Consider the following 16,386-nt stretch of genomic DNA (forward strand, 5'->3'; position numbering starts at 1 on the left):
GTTGGATTGGGGATTACAGAGTGGCTAAGCGTTTTTTGAGTGTCGGTGTTATGTTTACTCCGTTTCCACCTCTAGGAGGCTCTGGTAGGCCGCCAAGTGGTGGGCGAGTCGGGTGTCTATAGAGTGGCGTGTCTGTGGTCATTTCAGCCCGCTGCGTATGGTGTTGGATGTCTGTCTGTACTGTTGCGATGTCATTGGACGGTAAAAATCCCCAGGTGGTCGAAATTATTCCGGAGCCTCCATTACGGTACCCCTTTCGCTCTTTCTTCTTTCAGTCCCACCTTCCTCCTTTTAATTACGGCGCCGTTCAGGTGTCCGCCGAGATGTGAGAGAGTTACTGCGCCATTTCAGTTCCTCAAAATCCGCAAGTTAGAACCCGGAGCGGCGGGCCCAGTGGTTAGTGCGCTCGGCCACTGAGCCGGAGTACCCGGGTTCGAACCCGACCGCGGCGGCCGCGTTTCGGTGGCTTTTTTTTTGGGTGGGGGGGGGGAGGGGAGGAAATGGCGCAGTATTTGTCTCATATCGGCGGACACCTGAACCGCGCCGTAAGGGAAGGGATAAAGGAGGGAGTGAAAGATGAAAGGAAGAAAGAGGTGCCGTAGTGGAGGGCTCCGGAATAATTTCGACCACCTGGGAATCTTTAGCGTGCACTGACATCGCACAGCACACGGGCGCCTTAGCGTTTTGCCTCCATAAAAACGCAGCCGCCGCGGTCGGGTTTGAACCCGGGGACTCCGTGATCAGTAGCCGAGCGCGCTAAGCACTGAGCCACCGCGGCGGGTCCGTTTCGATCGTGGCGAAACGCAAAATGCGCCCGTATGATGTGCGATGCCAGTGCGTGTTAAAGATCCCCAGGCGCTTGAAATGATTCCGGATCCCTCAACGACGGCACCCATTTCTCTATCTCTTCTTTCACTCCCACCTTTCTCTCTTCCCTTACGGCGCGGTTGAGATGTCCACAGAGAAGTGCGACAATTACCCTGCCTGTTATTTCCTGAAAAACCGAGAGCACCGAGCACATATGGCAAGAAAGGACACATTATCAACCTGACTACCCAGGGATTCAAACTCACGACTTGTAGGTAGAAGGTGGGCGGTCTACTGAAAAAGTCAAGGCCACCATGGCCATGCACTCCTTAGAGAACTGCGTTATACGTGAAGTGTGCGTCAGTTGTTGGAGAATACAGCTCTCATCACAATTTTATAAGCTTTTTATCAAAATTATTGAGGTTTCGAGTACAACATGAAGATTTCATTGTCGCGCGCGCTTTGGAACTAGCTAAGGTAAACATTAAAGCATAAAGCGCAGGGTTTGAAATGACGACTATAGCCATAAAAATGATGGCTAGCTGTGTGTGTACTTGATGTTATTTTGTGCCAATTAATTTGTAACTGAGAATCAAGGTTGTTTTCCGCTTGTGCGCATAATTTGCAATGTTGTCACGGACTAGAAGAAGATGTGGGCATTGGCACGGGCAGGAGGTCCTCGCTATGCCCGCTGCCTTACAACTCGATTTCCTCATGCTCAATCAAATTAAGGATTTCCTTTTCACTACCAATCTTAATTGATAAATCGGTTGAGATTCACTTGGATTAGACATTCTCTGTTTGGACCTGCACCAAACCCTGGCCAATCCCCCACCGTGGGTATGTGCCATCATCTTTTCAGGCAACAGCAACAACAACAACCCGCTGCCATTAAATCATGCTATTACCATCTGTCATGTTCTCTGTTCACCAGCTTGCCGTCACGTAACATTTTACGGAGGTGCGGGGTGCCTTCATCATCTCGGCCCGGAGCTTTGGAGCCTGCTCCCGCCAAGGCATCCCGTGAAATGCTCGTAGTTTCGCACCTCCCGGCTTTGCCACAGACTGCCAGATGTGGCCCAACGCCGCCGCTCTCCTCCGTCTCGCCCCCAGCCCCGACCAGAAGGCACGACGACATGACGACAACAACACTGATCCAAGACCGCCACCACAGGCCTGAGACCCCACTGACCACGCACACATGAGAACCCAGAAGGCCCGACGACCTACGACCTCACTGATCCGAGACCGCTGCCAAAGACCTGAGACCCCACTGATTACCCACACATGAGAACGCAGAAGGCCCGACGACCTACGACCTCACTGATCTGAGACCGCTGCCAAAGACCCGAGACCCTACTGACCACACACACGTCAGAACCCAGAAGGCACGACGACCTACGACCTCACTGATATGAGAATGTCGCCACTGACCTGAGACCCCACTGACCATCCACATATGAGTGCCCAGAAGGCACGATGACCTACGACCTCACTGATGGGAGACCGTCGCCGCTGACCTGAGACCCCACGGACCACACACCCACACATGAGAACACAGCACCCCAGCCCCTGCCGTTGGGCGCGTCCTCCGGCCTCGGCGTTGGCTTCAGGCGACCGATGGCTTTTCAGTCTTCGTGGACCAACGCTCATCCGATCTTCTCATGCACCGTGGCCCCGGCAAGCTATTCACGATTATTTCACGCCCATCGTCGTCATGCTTCACATCAACGTCTTTCTCCTAGTTCGCGATCGGGACGATCCCTCGGTGGCCCCGTGTCTCACGGCCTTAAAAAAGAGAAAGTGGACAGTGGCGCAGGCAGGAGGCCCGCGCTACGCCCGCCGCCATTAAATCATGCCATCATCATCTGTCATGTCGGTCTCTCTTCATCGGCTTGCCGTCACGTATGTAACAATAATATTTGTGGCGACTGGCAGCATTCATTACTGCGTCCTGAAAACAAGGATCACAGCTCGTGTTTCCCTTCATGTTTATTTATTTGTCTGCTTACTGCAAGCAACGTTCCTCCAAACGTTGTCGACGCTTAAACAGCATCACATAAGCTAGCTAACATGCAGCAAAGGAAGGAAATCCCGTACTACCTTGAAGCTGAGCCTCTCCACTCCACCATCAACACAAACTGAAGCCCGTCATACATATTTATGCAGTTCTCAGCTGTCGATCGCTACAGTCCCAGTAAACCTTTTTTTTTGCTTTTTGCCGAATTGCCTATCCGCCTCAGGAGGTACAGGAACGGTGCGCTCATTAGGTTTAGATAATAAACCAAAGTAAAAAGGTGATACCTTTTGCCTTTTTGCCCACTTTTCGTGTCTATATAGTTATGCTGTGGATGGTCTCTTGTTTGCTTCGTTCTCAGCAGTTAGTCGGTGGAATGCGCGCACGACCAGAGTGAGGAGGTAAGATTTATCGCGTTTAGAGTTGAGCGGAGACCACTTGGCAGAGAAAATACACCAGAATTCGTAATGTTTTATCACATGCAGTGTTTACGCATAAAGACTCAAGTGCAAAACTCGCACAAGACTAAAAAATCTGCACAAGCGCTTCTAGTTTGTACGGCTGTCACCACATGATCTATGCCGCCGAGCATAAAAATGCCGCGGGAATTTCAAACGTTAGGTGCACCCCACTCAGCCGTCAAAACTCTTCGGTGCGGACACAGGAAGCATTTTATAAGTCAGATTTCGCAGCGCGTTAGAGCAGTAAGCCATCAGTGCCAACCTCTTGGGGCATTTTATGGGAAACGGTTTTTCTCAATTATAAAAGTTTTCCCATTCAGTAACGGGGTGTTCGCTGACAGATGGAACTAGTTGGGGATGTCCAGGAAAGCAGGGCATGAAATCTTCACTACACGAAAAGCAGACGAGAAACGTAAAGCGAAAATCTAAAACGCGTGAGTGTTCAGTTTCTCACGAGTTACTACTCATTAGAAGAACATTAGGACCCAACCAGAATAATAATTGTTTTTTTTTTGGGAAAGGAAATGGCGCTGTATTTGTCTCATATATCGTTGGACACCTGAACCGCGCCGTAAGGGAAGGGATAAGGAAGGAAGTGAAAGAAGAAAGGAAGAATTAGGTGCCGTAGTGGAGGGCTCCGGAATAATTTCGACCACCTGGGGATCTTTAACGTGCACTGACATTGCACAGCACACGGGCGCCTTAGCGTTTTTCCTCCATAAAAACGCAGCCGCCGCGGTCGGGTTCGAACCCGGGAACTCCGGATCAGTAGTCGAGCGCCCTAACCACTGAGCCACCGCGGCGGGGTTCCATAAAAACGCAGTTTCATAAAAACGCAGCGTCGGGTTCGAACCCGGGAACTCCGGATGAGTAGCCGAGCGCCGTAACCACTGAGCCACCGCGGCGGGTGGAGGGGATGAAGGATGCAAAAGGGGAGTGTGAAGGGTAGTTCAGTTCTTTGTATGGAGCGCCTCTAAACTTAAAATATGAAAAGGCGCGCTAATTAATGTGACTAGCAGGCACAATAATTAGTTGTACTGAAATATGAGGCTGAAGGCTACGAATACTATCCGACGGGACCGTAAAACCTTCTTGAAAAAATTCGAGGCGACACTACAGTTAAGATCCGCCTCAAGGGTATGATGCGATAGCGTATTGGATTAATTCCCATGTATGTGGAAGGTTATTATCTACTTTACATTAATAGATGCCGGGGAGTCCTCATATCCTTCCTGGCCCAGTGGTGCAGCGTTTGAGGGATGCGCCACTGCCCTGAGATGACAGGTGCTCCTTGTGCGGCCCATTTTGCTCTTCCCGAGCGACCAGTCGTTAATTTATCTGCCACCTTCCACGGTGAGCAGTGTGCTCACTATCAGGTGGGAAGGTTGTGATGACGCCGCGAGGTCACGTGACTTAGGTGGCCCATCTGTCTCCTAGGTCGCTCTCTGGGCAGCACCTGTCAGAGTCTTTGTTCTTGTAAAACAGTGAAATGGCTTGAAACCATACAAGGAAGGGACAAAACGCAGCTTGCGTGGCTTCGAGCCGTTGCGCTGTTTTACAAGAACCATGTGATGCTCGTGATTTTTCGCTCACTACGCCGACGCCGGATTTTCTGGATAACGGGGTCTTTAACGCTATCGCGTTAAAGCTGCTGATAAAAACAAGTCGAAATCGTCAAAGTCTAGTTTCGAACATCCAATACGACAGCAGTATTGCGCGTCTGTACTTACCCCTAGCTGTATTTGCATTTACCTTTGCCTGTATTTACAATGCCAATTAGCGGCGTGAAAACGGCTTCAGGAAGAGAGCCGAAGTTAGACAACGCTGACTAACAGCTAAATTTTTTCACACCACGAAAGCAATGTTTAAGGGAACCCAAGCAGGAACACAGGAAACGGGGGGGGGGGATCTTTGCCGAGGTATTATTATGGTGGGGCCCAGCTCATGTCAATGGGCATTTACATTTAAAAGAGTGTAAATGGGACAGGAAGCGGGGCGGGGGGGGGGGGGGGGGGGAGTCCCCCTTAAGAATACTTGAGAGAGCTCTGACCCCCCCCCCCCCCCCCCCCCGCCCTCTTTTTTTTGTGTTCCGGCACCCTGATCCCAAGTGAATGTGTCCGTGCTAGTCTGTTTTACGCATTGCGCAGAAATTAGCGCCTTTTCTTTGTCTGTCAAAGTAATGGATGACGGGCTGACGCATCTCGTCCCGATATTAGCGGCCGCTAGTGCCTCCAAGATTTCGCGATCAACTCTGCCGCGACTCATCTTTACCGCAGCGACAACACAGTGACATATCCTTGTGTTTCGTCTTGTTTTCCTCGTGAAAGCTTCACATCTGACTTCTCAGTGCAGCGTACAAACTTGCTCGGCCCCAAGCTATACTGCGTTCACATTCACTGCTATTACCAACTTGTTCTGACAGAAAGATTGGCAGAATTTTTTTTTCTAGAGGGTCAGTGGCCCGGTTACGGACGCGTGCGGCATCATAAACACTCTGAGTCACCCCGCAGTAAGTTGTTTGTATCTCTGTACCATCGAATGAAGAGCGATTGCTTGGGCGCATGGAACCCGTTTTCTTTGCTCGCAGTGGAGGCACCACTGACCGTAAGCGTTTTTTTCTCCTGCGGCCTTTCTTTCCGCGTTTATTTGTCTTTTCTTTTTACGCCTAATACTTCCCGCAAGCTCCGCGGCATTTCGCTGGGGTCTGCCGTGGTCGCGCAGTCGTATATAGCGTTCACAGTGAGGTCCCTGGAAGGTGCTGCCGACCGTGAGTACCCATGACACATTTCTTCTGTGGCGGAAAGAATCGCAATAATATTCAGGGCAGCAACCCGCATTTAAAAGCGCCGAATTATAACAAAGAAGCAGGCAGAAGTGTACGTTTTTAAATTCTCATAACTGAAATGGCGGTTTTGAGCTTTTATATCTATGACTACGCCTTTTAAAGGAAAGAGAATTATGAAAGAAATGTGGGGGACATAGCGTAGGTGATTCGGAGGTTGTTACAATAGCTAGCCATGCCTTTTTAAAGGGAATGGGGCCACGCAACATTAGGAATTTGTTTTTTTTTTGCGAGAGTGGGGTTGCTATGAAACATAAGACAAGCCAAAAACAAAAACCGCGACAGTACTGATAAATGGACGGGAGATAGGCTGGAATAACCACGAAAGTTTTGCGTAAACACAGACCATCAAATCATTCGATCATTCATACGCTACTGGAAACGCAACCTTAAGTTGTTAGTCCAGCCGCACTCCTATGCGCACCTATGTCTTGTGCTGCCTCGCTTTAGCTGTTGTAACTCTCCCAACAAGTTGCACCAACCGGCTCTTAGTTTAATTTAGAGGAGGTTGAGGTGTCATATTGCATCTGGCTTTGCGCGTTTTAGTGCGTCGTGGTTTTTTCTGGCTAACTTCCTTGTATTGTGTACAATTCTTGGCAAGACAGCGCGCAGGGTAACAGGACACAAACAAGTAGACACAGACACAGCGTTGTGCCTGTTTTCTTGCGCGATGTTTTGCCAAAAATCATGCACCAAGTGGCCCGGCTACACTCCGTATTGTGTACACTTCGTGGAATGTAGTTTTGCAACAAAACTACGATTTAAATCTAAGCCGTTCTTCTTGACCCGTATTCACTTCCACTTGTTGCATTGAATGTCTGTACAGTTTACTGCGAAGTCAAGTACTCCATTCTCGCTCTCATCCACGGGTTTTCAAGCAGGTGTTCGACGAGTTGAACTCGACTACGTTTCAGTATGCCACGGATCTATGGGAGGCTAGAAAGACACTCGAAACCTATTCGCAGGGGTAACAACATTTCTTCGCAGACGTAATCCTGAGCATCTGACGTTACGAATCATTATTTTGTGGTATGAGTTGGAGACGAACAGCGTTGATGTCATCTACCGGAGAGTTTGTTCACACTCCGTGGTCGCATTTGTTTGCGTACACCGCAGATAAAGGCAGCGACGAGGAGAATCAGCTATGCGCGAGCACTCCTTCGTTGGGGGCAGCATTGGACTCGCCTTTGCTGTCATGGCCTGCGTCACGGCAACGAGTCTTCCCGAGAGGAAAGCTTACCTTTCGCCGCATCAGGATTCGTGGAAGGTAATTTGTAGAATAGTATAATGCAGTGCTGGTGGGAGATACACAACAGCTTCGTAGGAGCGTAAACAAAGAGTTATGGACAGAGATACATATATACGCATGCCGATGCAGCTGCGCTTAGGGCTGAAGTTATAAGCCGCAATAGAGTGTTGGCTCGGGATGCTTGACACATGACTGAAAGAGTCATCAAACAGCACGAATGAAACTGGAGAATCAAGTGAGAGAAGTGACACATACGGGCGCTGGGTATCAACCAACTTTATGACCTTTCGGCGAAGCGGCTTATAGTGGGATAACAACTGGCACCTGAATTCGAGTAAGTGAGAATTTTCGCTGGCTGTAAAATTTTTTTCACCTCTTTGTGCCAGTTCGCCTCCATATGCAGCTTCACCGAAAGGCAATAAAGTTGGTTCACACTCGGCACCCGCGTGTATTAGTTCTTTTCCTCGTCTTCGCACTGTTTTACTCTTTCTGATGTTATAAGATCTTCGTGTATCTATGCCCATCGTTTCTGTCTGCGTTAATTCTAGGCTATGAAGGTACTGCGCCTCGCAACAAATATACTGCTGTTCTCAGCGCATAGCGTTTGCGAAGTGGCGATGGCAGTATGTCCTGAATTCAATTTCATAGCACTTTCTTTCGCCTACCCGGTGTAATTAGGCGAGAAAACTCATGAAGCATATTTTCGCTGCGAATTCGGTGCGGGAATCACCAGGTGCCTCTTGGGATACTTGCCAGGAAACATGGCGAAGTCCTTCAAAGCGAGAACAGCTTGGGCGTCGCCGATACAGGCATGCGTGTTTCATTTATTTTTGCTGCGTTCGTTGACAATTAATACGACTCAGTGCTTTCACATTTCTTACCGTACCGTAATTGGGAAGTGAAAGATGATGAACTTTCCTTGCTTCTAAGGATGTGGAATCGGCTGCCGCTAGCGGCATATTTTGTTCTGATTTGTAAAATTACCCCGTATAAATGATTACTCACTTACCTGCTCCTCGAACAACTACAAAAACAACAGCAACAACAACGACATAAATATTTCCCGCGTCTCTAATAGCCCATGAGCAGGATGAGGCGTTAAACCCCACCTGCCATAAATATTTTCCTGTGCTTTCTTTGATTTGAAAAAACTGTCGGCTTCTTTCATATGTGTCCTAACGAACCCGTCATCTCCATTTGTGCTCGCTCCATCGTCCGAAAGGATGCTACGGAAGGAATACTCCCACTTCTGTTTTTTTTTTTTACCTGCAGTCCTTCCATCAACCGTATATGTTCGTTCTGCGCCAGAGGTCGTTCGAACACGATCCCTTTTTTGGATGGGACGGCCAGTGCGTCCACGGTATTGTTCGGGAATTGGACTTCGAAAGAAAGCGTGCCGTAGCCGACGTGTTCTACTGGGACAACGCGAGCGGCCAAATGTACGTAGCACATTCTGCGCGACAGCTTTTTCGCGGGCTCAAGTTGGTTTGCCGTTGTTGGTGGTACCAACACATCGCTGTTGGCAACTGTGCTCTAACCTACCGCTTAGTCGCTAACAGCACAAGTGCTTTATTTGCAAAGGAGATCACAGTTGTTGTCGGCACTCTGTTGTATATACGACGTTTTCCTTAACCGGATTTGAGTAATGCTGAGTTAGCGTCCATCGTATAGTACTACACAGACGCCCGCCTCACCTGCGTTTGAGCACAATAAGGGACCCCACTGGAAGTCTTATACAAACAGCGACTGGCGGCCAACGTGTACCGCGTTCATTTTGTCGCTTTGAAAACGGGTCGCGGCAAAGACGCCACACAGAAAAGTTGCATGCATCTCGAGAACTGAATCGTAGAAGCCTGAATCGTCAGTGATTCGGTCCTCTTTCTCCCTGATGTGCTTGACTGCTACTGCTCGCAACAGATGTTACATTGTTCCGTACCGACGGCAAATCCCGCCAAATGTTGCCTGCCGCTAGTCACTTCCGTTCGCAGAACTGTGCCGACTTGGTAGCTTAATATCGTCCTTCATTGCTTCTTGGCGGCTGAGCAGCGTCGCTGGTTGTGCGGCTATGGCTGGCACTATACGGGATTTCTAAACCTCAGAAGCATACGAAGCTGTCACGAACCGGCATTCTGTACCGTAGCTACTAGAAAGCGGATACTTTCTTTAAGAAAAATGAATACCTTCTGTAGAACAACTACGAACTCTTGAAGTTAGTGGATGGGCAATCAAGTGCATGAGATTCATCCAACCATAGGCTTTAAAGGAAGAGGGTCTCTTGACTTAGCGATCGTTAGGCTCTTAGCGAGAGCCCCACACAGCAGTTGTGAAAATCTCGTGGCGCGAAAGACACCTGCAAGATGACATAAGTAAGGAGCGGAAGAGAGGAGTGGATAGCGATTCTCGCGGTCATTATTATCTACAGCTAGTCCATGCTTGTTTCTACTTCCAACTATCCGGTTCAACCTCTAACATCTTTCTCGCGCCATTTATAAGTTATGAAACAAAGGAAGCATGCTAATATGCTGGTAATGTGGCATTTATAATTTCATGTATAAGAGTCGTCTTGTATATACTTTTATCGCGTACTACGTTTGGGTTTGTTACGTTGTTAGAGAGATGTTGCTAGTCTATTGCATTACATACCATTCTCTTCGAATAAAATTTGGCGCATTCGTTGTGCAACAATCTGTGCAACTCAAGGTAGCGCATCCTGTACTTTTCCCGTGATTATCGTGATTTCTCAGTATCGCGATTTGACTATACCCCCCCCCCCCCCCCCTATCGTTTTGTCTGGTATCTTGCGCATCACTTAACAGTGGAAGACCCGCAATGTCACCAGAACGGTGCTTAAAGCAATCTGGTTATCTACAGAGCGGAAGAATTAACTCTTTCGTTCACTCTTGTTGACATAAAGATTGAACAGTATTACTTTCGGCGCAATAAGAACAATTTTTTTTCTGCAAATTTACAAGCGTAATAAGGGTTTCATAATTTATTGCAATACATACGAGATTACGACAGTCATGTGTGGCTGGGTTCGTTAACAATTCTACAGAGCTATACAATGCGGAGAAAAGAAAAAACATCGAAGATTCGCTGCTCAGTAGCAAGTCGTCATTTCGTCAATGGCGCTGAAGAATTCAAAGCGACAATCTTTTGTTTTCAGGATAAATCAGACGTCGTACTTACATACAGAGGCCACTGAAGGTTATTCTGTTCCCAATGCTCTGGCTGCGTCTCTGTTCAGTGGTGAGTATTCGTCGATGAGCAGGCAGAACGTGCCTTCTGTGACACTTTTTAGCTGACACATTGTATGGGTCAGTATGAAAACGATATTAACAGAATTAAAGGAAAGATAATTGCAACGCATGCGGAAGGCGAGGGGTTCGATCCCCAGTGCCGCCGGATACCCACTGGCGATAGAATGGGTACAAGCTTTCTTTTGGTCTGGTGCTCTGCTTATTTAGGGTGAAATGCTTGGGAAATGGCTTTTTGACCCCACCATGTGTAGACGTAAAATATCTTGAGTCTTGGCGCTCTTTGGGCACAGCTGCCCTTGAACCATAAAAATCATCACCAAAGAAAATATAATATCTCTTGGCACCTAGGTAGAGAAAAATAACCAGTTCCTCAGCTGGAAGTGAAAGAATTTGTGCAATAGGACAGGAAAGGAGGGATGGTGGGTGTGGTAAAACTTTATTGGATGCACTGGGGCGGGTTTTAGAGGAGAGTGGAGGGTTTGACCGCTCCCTTGCCTGGGTGGTAGTCCTCATTCCGGGACACCATTGGCGGTAGCCGCTGCCCGCGCTCTTTGAACCAGAGCCCTCCGGGCTCCAGGTCCAAGCAGCCGGACAAGGTCGCCTCCCAGCCCTCTCTCGTTGGCTGATTTACTCTCTTTATTTGCGGATTTTTCTGGCAGGCCCATACCATATGATATGCGTCTGCCCACATCTCACAAAATTTACAGGGAAAGAAAATTTTATGGCGAATTCGACTTGTAGATCCGGAGCCGCTTTTTTTACTCCGCGGTGGCGAATGCGAGTTCCACTGGTGAATGCGGATCGGGATCGCGAGTTCCACTGGTCGTTACGGAACAGTTCGCTCTGCAGCGGAGCGCTCCCTCTTGGTCCGCCGAGAAGGGGCGGATTTAGCTTTAACACCTCGGGCGCGGTGACGTCATTTCCGCAATGACCAAGTAGTGATTGCCTTCCTTTAACGCGGTTTGAGATATTGTCAGTCGTTGCTTTGCACTCTGACGCCTCATCGAAACGGCCGAAACGAACGGTGACGCATCTCGCCCCCATAAACTCGAAAAACGGTCGAAGGAGACCAGCGCCAGTGACGACAGCAAGAAGTATACTCCATTAAAGGTAACTGTCTATCTGGCGCTCCCTGTTTGTAGGCAAGGTCGATTAAGCTAGCTTATTTCTCGCTTGAGAAATAAATAAAAAAGCACTTGTGCGTTCCCTCGCTTCAGCAAGATGATAACCGGAAATAACAATGCACAGGTTCAAGCAATCAGGAACTACCTGCATGTCTTTGACGCAAGGATTGGCTCCTTGTGCGGTGTGGCGGTGTATGCTGCCACCAAATACTTTTTTGTTTGCAAATGTTTCTCAGCAAACAATCTGTATGATTTTGCTCATTCTATGCCTGTACAATTTTTCTTCGTCAGATCGCATGTCTAGTGCTGTGCTTTGGCTCACTGCTATGGTCAAGGTTGCTTTGCCCTGTCTATGGGACAGTGGTGGCGTATGCAACGATAAACCACTAACCGCAACAACATACACTCGAGGGTTAGCGCAGCGGCAGACCTGGTAGCGCAGCTTAAAATTTAGTTAATGAGGGGCCGTTATAGTTTTGCTCCTCCCGCTGAATATGCTGGATGAGAATTAGCATTTGCGCGAATGAGTTCATTAAAATGCATAAATCAGCTGGGCGCGACTGACTGCAGTAAGGGGCGTGGTAGTATCTCATGTTCGCGTTTTATTTCTTGCACGCATTTTTCAATCAAAACGGCTCTGTTTGGTTACAGACAGCCCCCTGTCCGTATACTATCCATTGGTGGTGTCCGAGTACGACAACTGCGATATTGACCGCGCGCCGCATCGAAACAATGGTGAGAACAGCACACGGTGACGACTGGAAACGAAAATTCTTTTCTCCTGCGGTCACTGGCTCATGCGGATGCAGTGTAGACGCGTCGCTATACGCATTGGCGGTCACTTCATCGGTTGCGTCCTCTCAGGCGTCGTAAAAACTTTAATTGAACGCAGTGAGAATTTCACCCCGCGTAATAAGCGCACCTGGGTGAGGCTGGTAACACGACGCGATCAGGAAGTTTGCAGGGATAAGATGGCTGCAGCTGTCGCAGGAGAGGCCTTTTTGTCTTACCGGGAACATAGTTCAATTCCTTCCCCCGAAGAGTATGAAGCCAGCGAATTTAAACGCCAGCAGAATTCTATATTTTTCATTTAAAGAGCTTCTGTCTCTCTCTCTCTCTCTCTATGCGGCTAAATGTGGTAACTACGGTACTGACCTCACAATGATCGCAAAATTCACAAACGATAGAGATCACCACAAAATGGAATGCAGAAAATTGTATTACTTGAACGCTGTGGGCCGAGATGTCAGGTATCTGGATGGTGCATTTTTCTTACTTTTTTTTTAACCAGCTTCGGGATGAAAGACGGCCCAGTGGTACTGCAGACGAGTCCAAATATTCTCACTGGCACCGTACTATGGTCACCACTGTAAGAACGATCTCTACGGCTCTCATCTCTAGAGGCAGTTGAAGACAAAAGCAGGGGTTGGTATGCTATGGAGACCTGCCTGCAGGCTCCGTGTATAGCTTATACATTTCGACACCACTACTACAATCAATTCGTGGCTTCGTTTGAACATTTTTCACTCAACATTGTGTGTTGTGCGCATTAGGTCACACTTGTGTCTCTTATTTCTGACGCAGGTTGTGATCTCTGGGTCACCCTGGAGGGGCTACGGAATATTAGCAGCATCTGTTTGTTCATCTACGACCTCTTATGCGGCCCCAACAAGTTTATTACGTACGACGAAGAATTTTGTTTGAATAAAACATTCATAAGGTAACTAAACGAGTAAAAAAGATCGCCTGACATTTCAGTTCTTTAGCCTTAATAAATGCGACTGGCCTTTTATCCTGAACATAATATATGAGTTCGGAGGGAATGACACAGCAGGAACGAATACCGGAAGTACTATTTCTAAGAAGCAGGCTCGATGCAGAACCGAAGACCAGCTTCCATAACAGTGAGAGCTTTAGGGATGTCTAGAAGTATGTAGAGATGTGACTGCTTCCTGGACTCGCCAGTTATTTGATTAAAGTCAATTAGAGTACAAAAGAAGAAAATTTATGCATTCATATTTGAACAGCGCAATAAAACAACGGAACAGAACAAAAAATGGACACCACAAGCGTTGTTTTATTGTGCTGTTCAAATATGAATCAGTACCAACTCGCCCAGTTCGCAGCCTTTATGTATTTAACCGCGACATATTGAGAGCAGCTGTTCAGGCTTCTGCTGTCAGCCAGCGCCAAGATGTAACGAACTGAATTGATCAAGGAGACCGCAATAAAAGGCGGAAATAACGATGTCTTTATTTTCAACAAGTTACTACAAGTACCCTCTGTTTTATTGCAATTCACTAGCAGAATTCGTCGGAAAAACGAGAATTTGTCTTGCTGGTTTTGTGGAGAAAGAAATGTTTCGGTACATCATTCATAGCAAGCTCGCCTAACAAGTGAATACCGTCAAGTATGTCGATCAAAAGAAGTACTTTCTGCTATACATCAAAGTACTTTAGCATGAACGCGGGTCACACATCTTTATTTGGGAAGCCTTAGAATCGCGTTTCGCTTCACTACAGGCTGCTCTGTCCGCAACGTTCATAAGGGAACTGGCGGTCATCTCACCGCAACTTCATCTTCAGAAGAATTGGGAGTATAGAGCTTAAACCCCTGGTAGGTGCATCATAAATGATAAGACTGAATGCTTTGCACGCTTTGCAATAGTAACCTTGGACAAGAGAACGGACAAATTATCGCTCGCTTTGATAAAAAAAATGGGAGAGTTCTGTTTGTGGCCCAGAATGGCACCAGAGCTCTATCTTCGACATAGACGTACTATATTCTTCATCTCGCTCTCGCCACCATTTCTAACCACGGCACATGGAGTACAAAACTCCATTCTACAGTTTCCGCGTGCATTTTTAGGCGATTGACGATTGGCGACAGTGGCAGAAGCTACTAGTGTGTAAACAAAAAAACTACAAATGTATCTGCACAAGCTTTATGCGAAGCAAACAGCTTGTGGTACCGTTCCCTTTCCTGTAAAAATACCCTAATGTGTCCAAACATTTTTAAGGTAGCCAGTATACCAACGTTTAGACTGCGCGTAGGAGACGAAGCACTGAATTAGAGGTCGAGGAATCAGCAGAAAGGCTAAGGTGTTTCTGCTCTACGTACAATATCCTTCATCACATGAGCTGGGTACGTACAAAAGTGAAAAAAAAAGAGTTTATATAAGAGAAAAGCTGAAGGGTTGGCTTGGTAAGTCAAAATCTCGCAAGTAAGGCATAGAACACAAAAGAAAAGAAGGCTTGAGTACAGATGCACAGGAATGGAGAGGAAAGAATAACATGTGTAAGAGCTGTCATATTATGTGCATAGCTTTCTTTGTTTTTAAAGCGTTAAAAACTACAGCTTCCTCTTCAGCGCTAGGTGAAATATGCAGCAGACATGCGTGTAACAGCGTGACGTTTGCGACTGTTTTGACGGGCGCCCGTTGTCTACAAGACGGTCGGTGCCCTAATTTATTGTGTTAATGGGTTAATAGCTATGCGCATCTACTTCCTGGTCCGCTCGGACCACGTGACCCCACGCGAGAGAGAGAAAGCTGTCCGCAGCGCTCACCGACGCACAAAACTGGCCGCCATAAAAACTGCGGTCAAAAAAATGGGTTGAGTCTGCCGTTAAAGTATCTGACTGCCTTATAATTATCTGCGATATCGTTAGGAACTAGAAACAGCAAAAAAGAGTGGTATTGCTTGATGTAGGGGTTGCAAGAAACTGCAGAAACCTTGAGCGAATATTTGTTGCTCGAAGCAAGAGAATTTACGTCTGTTCTTGGATATCGCGTACTTGTTGTAGCGGTTGTCTTTAAGAAGTGAGGACAGATTGCTCGTAATCAAGTCCCTGATGGAATGTATTTTAGTGGCTGTACTAGGTACTTTTTGCAGGGTATTCGTAGTCGGTGTCGGTGGCATACCATGTCGTGTCCGGATTCTTCCGCAAAGATAATGCTACTTAGATGTGCGTGAAAGGGTTCCGTAGAACGGGGAGGGTGATAATATAGAGAGTGCGCCGCTTGTGGGCAATTGGTTCGGGTGGGTCCGGGAACCGTGTGATCTTAGGACAGGAGCTGTAGTGCGTTACGGGTATTTTCCGCGAGTTTTCTATCCTAGAATGTTTTTTCTCTCTTCAGACGAATATTATGTGGTGCCATACAACCATTTAAATAAAAAAAAATAGTTGTCGAATAAGTGAAGAGAAAAGCCACGAGAAGAGAACGTGAGTGTGTAACGTAAAAGCGCCCACGCACTCGGCGCAGTTCATTTGAACATGCATCTAAATCCGCTTTAACGCAGGACTGAATTCTGACCGGAGTACTGGAACATCTCGCTATGAAGCCAAGAAAGCGTCTAGCCGGCTGCAAGTGGTTAGAGAACAGGGCTGCTATGGACAGACTAAATTCGCGAAAGTTTCCTGTCGCTTGGAACACAGCTAGGTACTCAGAACTGCCCCGCGCTTCTCCCAAAGGATCGTAGAGCCTGCTGACTGAGTTATTTAATTTTACCGTCGACGCTCGGCTCCGAATGAGTTCGCTTTTTGTTCTTGCGTCTTTTTGCCGCTCCCGTGTTCTGCAAAATTTTGCAGCGGACTGTAGTGTATACAGCGGGTCCTTCGGAGCTC

At 47.6% G+C, this 16,386-nt stretch overlaps 1 protein-coding gene across 1 annotated transcript; it reads left to right on the forward strand.

Annotated features, from left to right (window-relative positions):
* The first annotated feature begins 7,271 nt into the window (after positions 1 to 7,271).
* On the forward strand, positions 7,272 to 16,074 carry LOC144124178 (uncharacterized). Its single transcript, XM_077656830.1, has 6 exons — positions 7,272 to 7,394; positions 8,649 to 8,815; positions 10,543 to 10,625; positions 12,412 to 12,495; positions 13,345 to 13,441; positions 16,062 to 16,074. The coding sequence occupies exons 1-6, from the start codon at positions 7,272 to 7,274 to the stop codon at positions 16,072 to 16,074; spliced, it is 567 nt and encodes a 188-aa protein (XP_077512956.1).
* The last annotated feature ends 312 nt before the right edge of the window (positions 16,075 to 16,386 follow it).

The sequence above is a fragment of the Amblyomma americanum genome, chromosome 3, assembly GCF_052857255.1.
Source record: "Amblyomma americanum isolate KBUSLIRL-KWMA chromosome 3, ASM5285725v1, whole genome shotgun sequence".
NCBI classification, from domain to species: domain Eukaryota; kingdom Metazoa; phylum Arthropoda; class Arachnida; order Ixodida; family Ixodidae; genus Amblyomma; species Amblyomma americanum.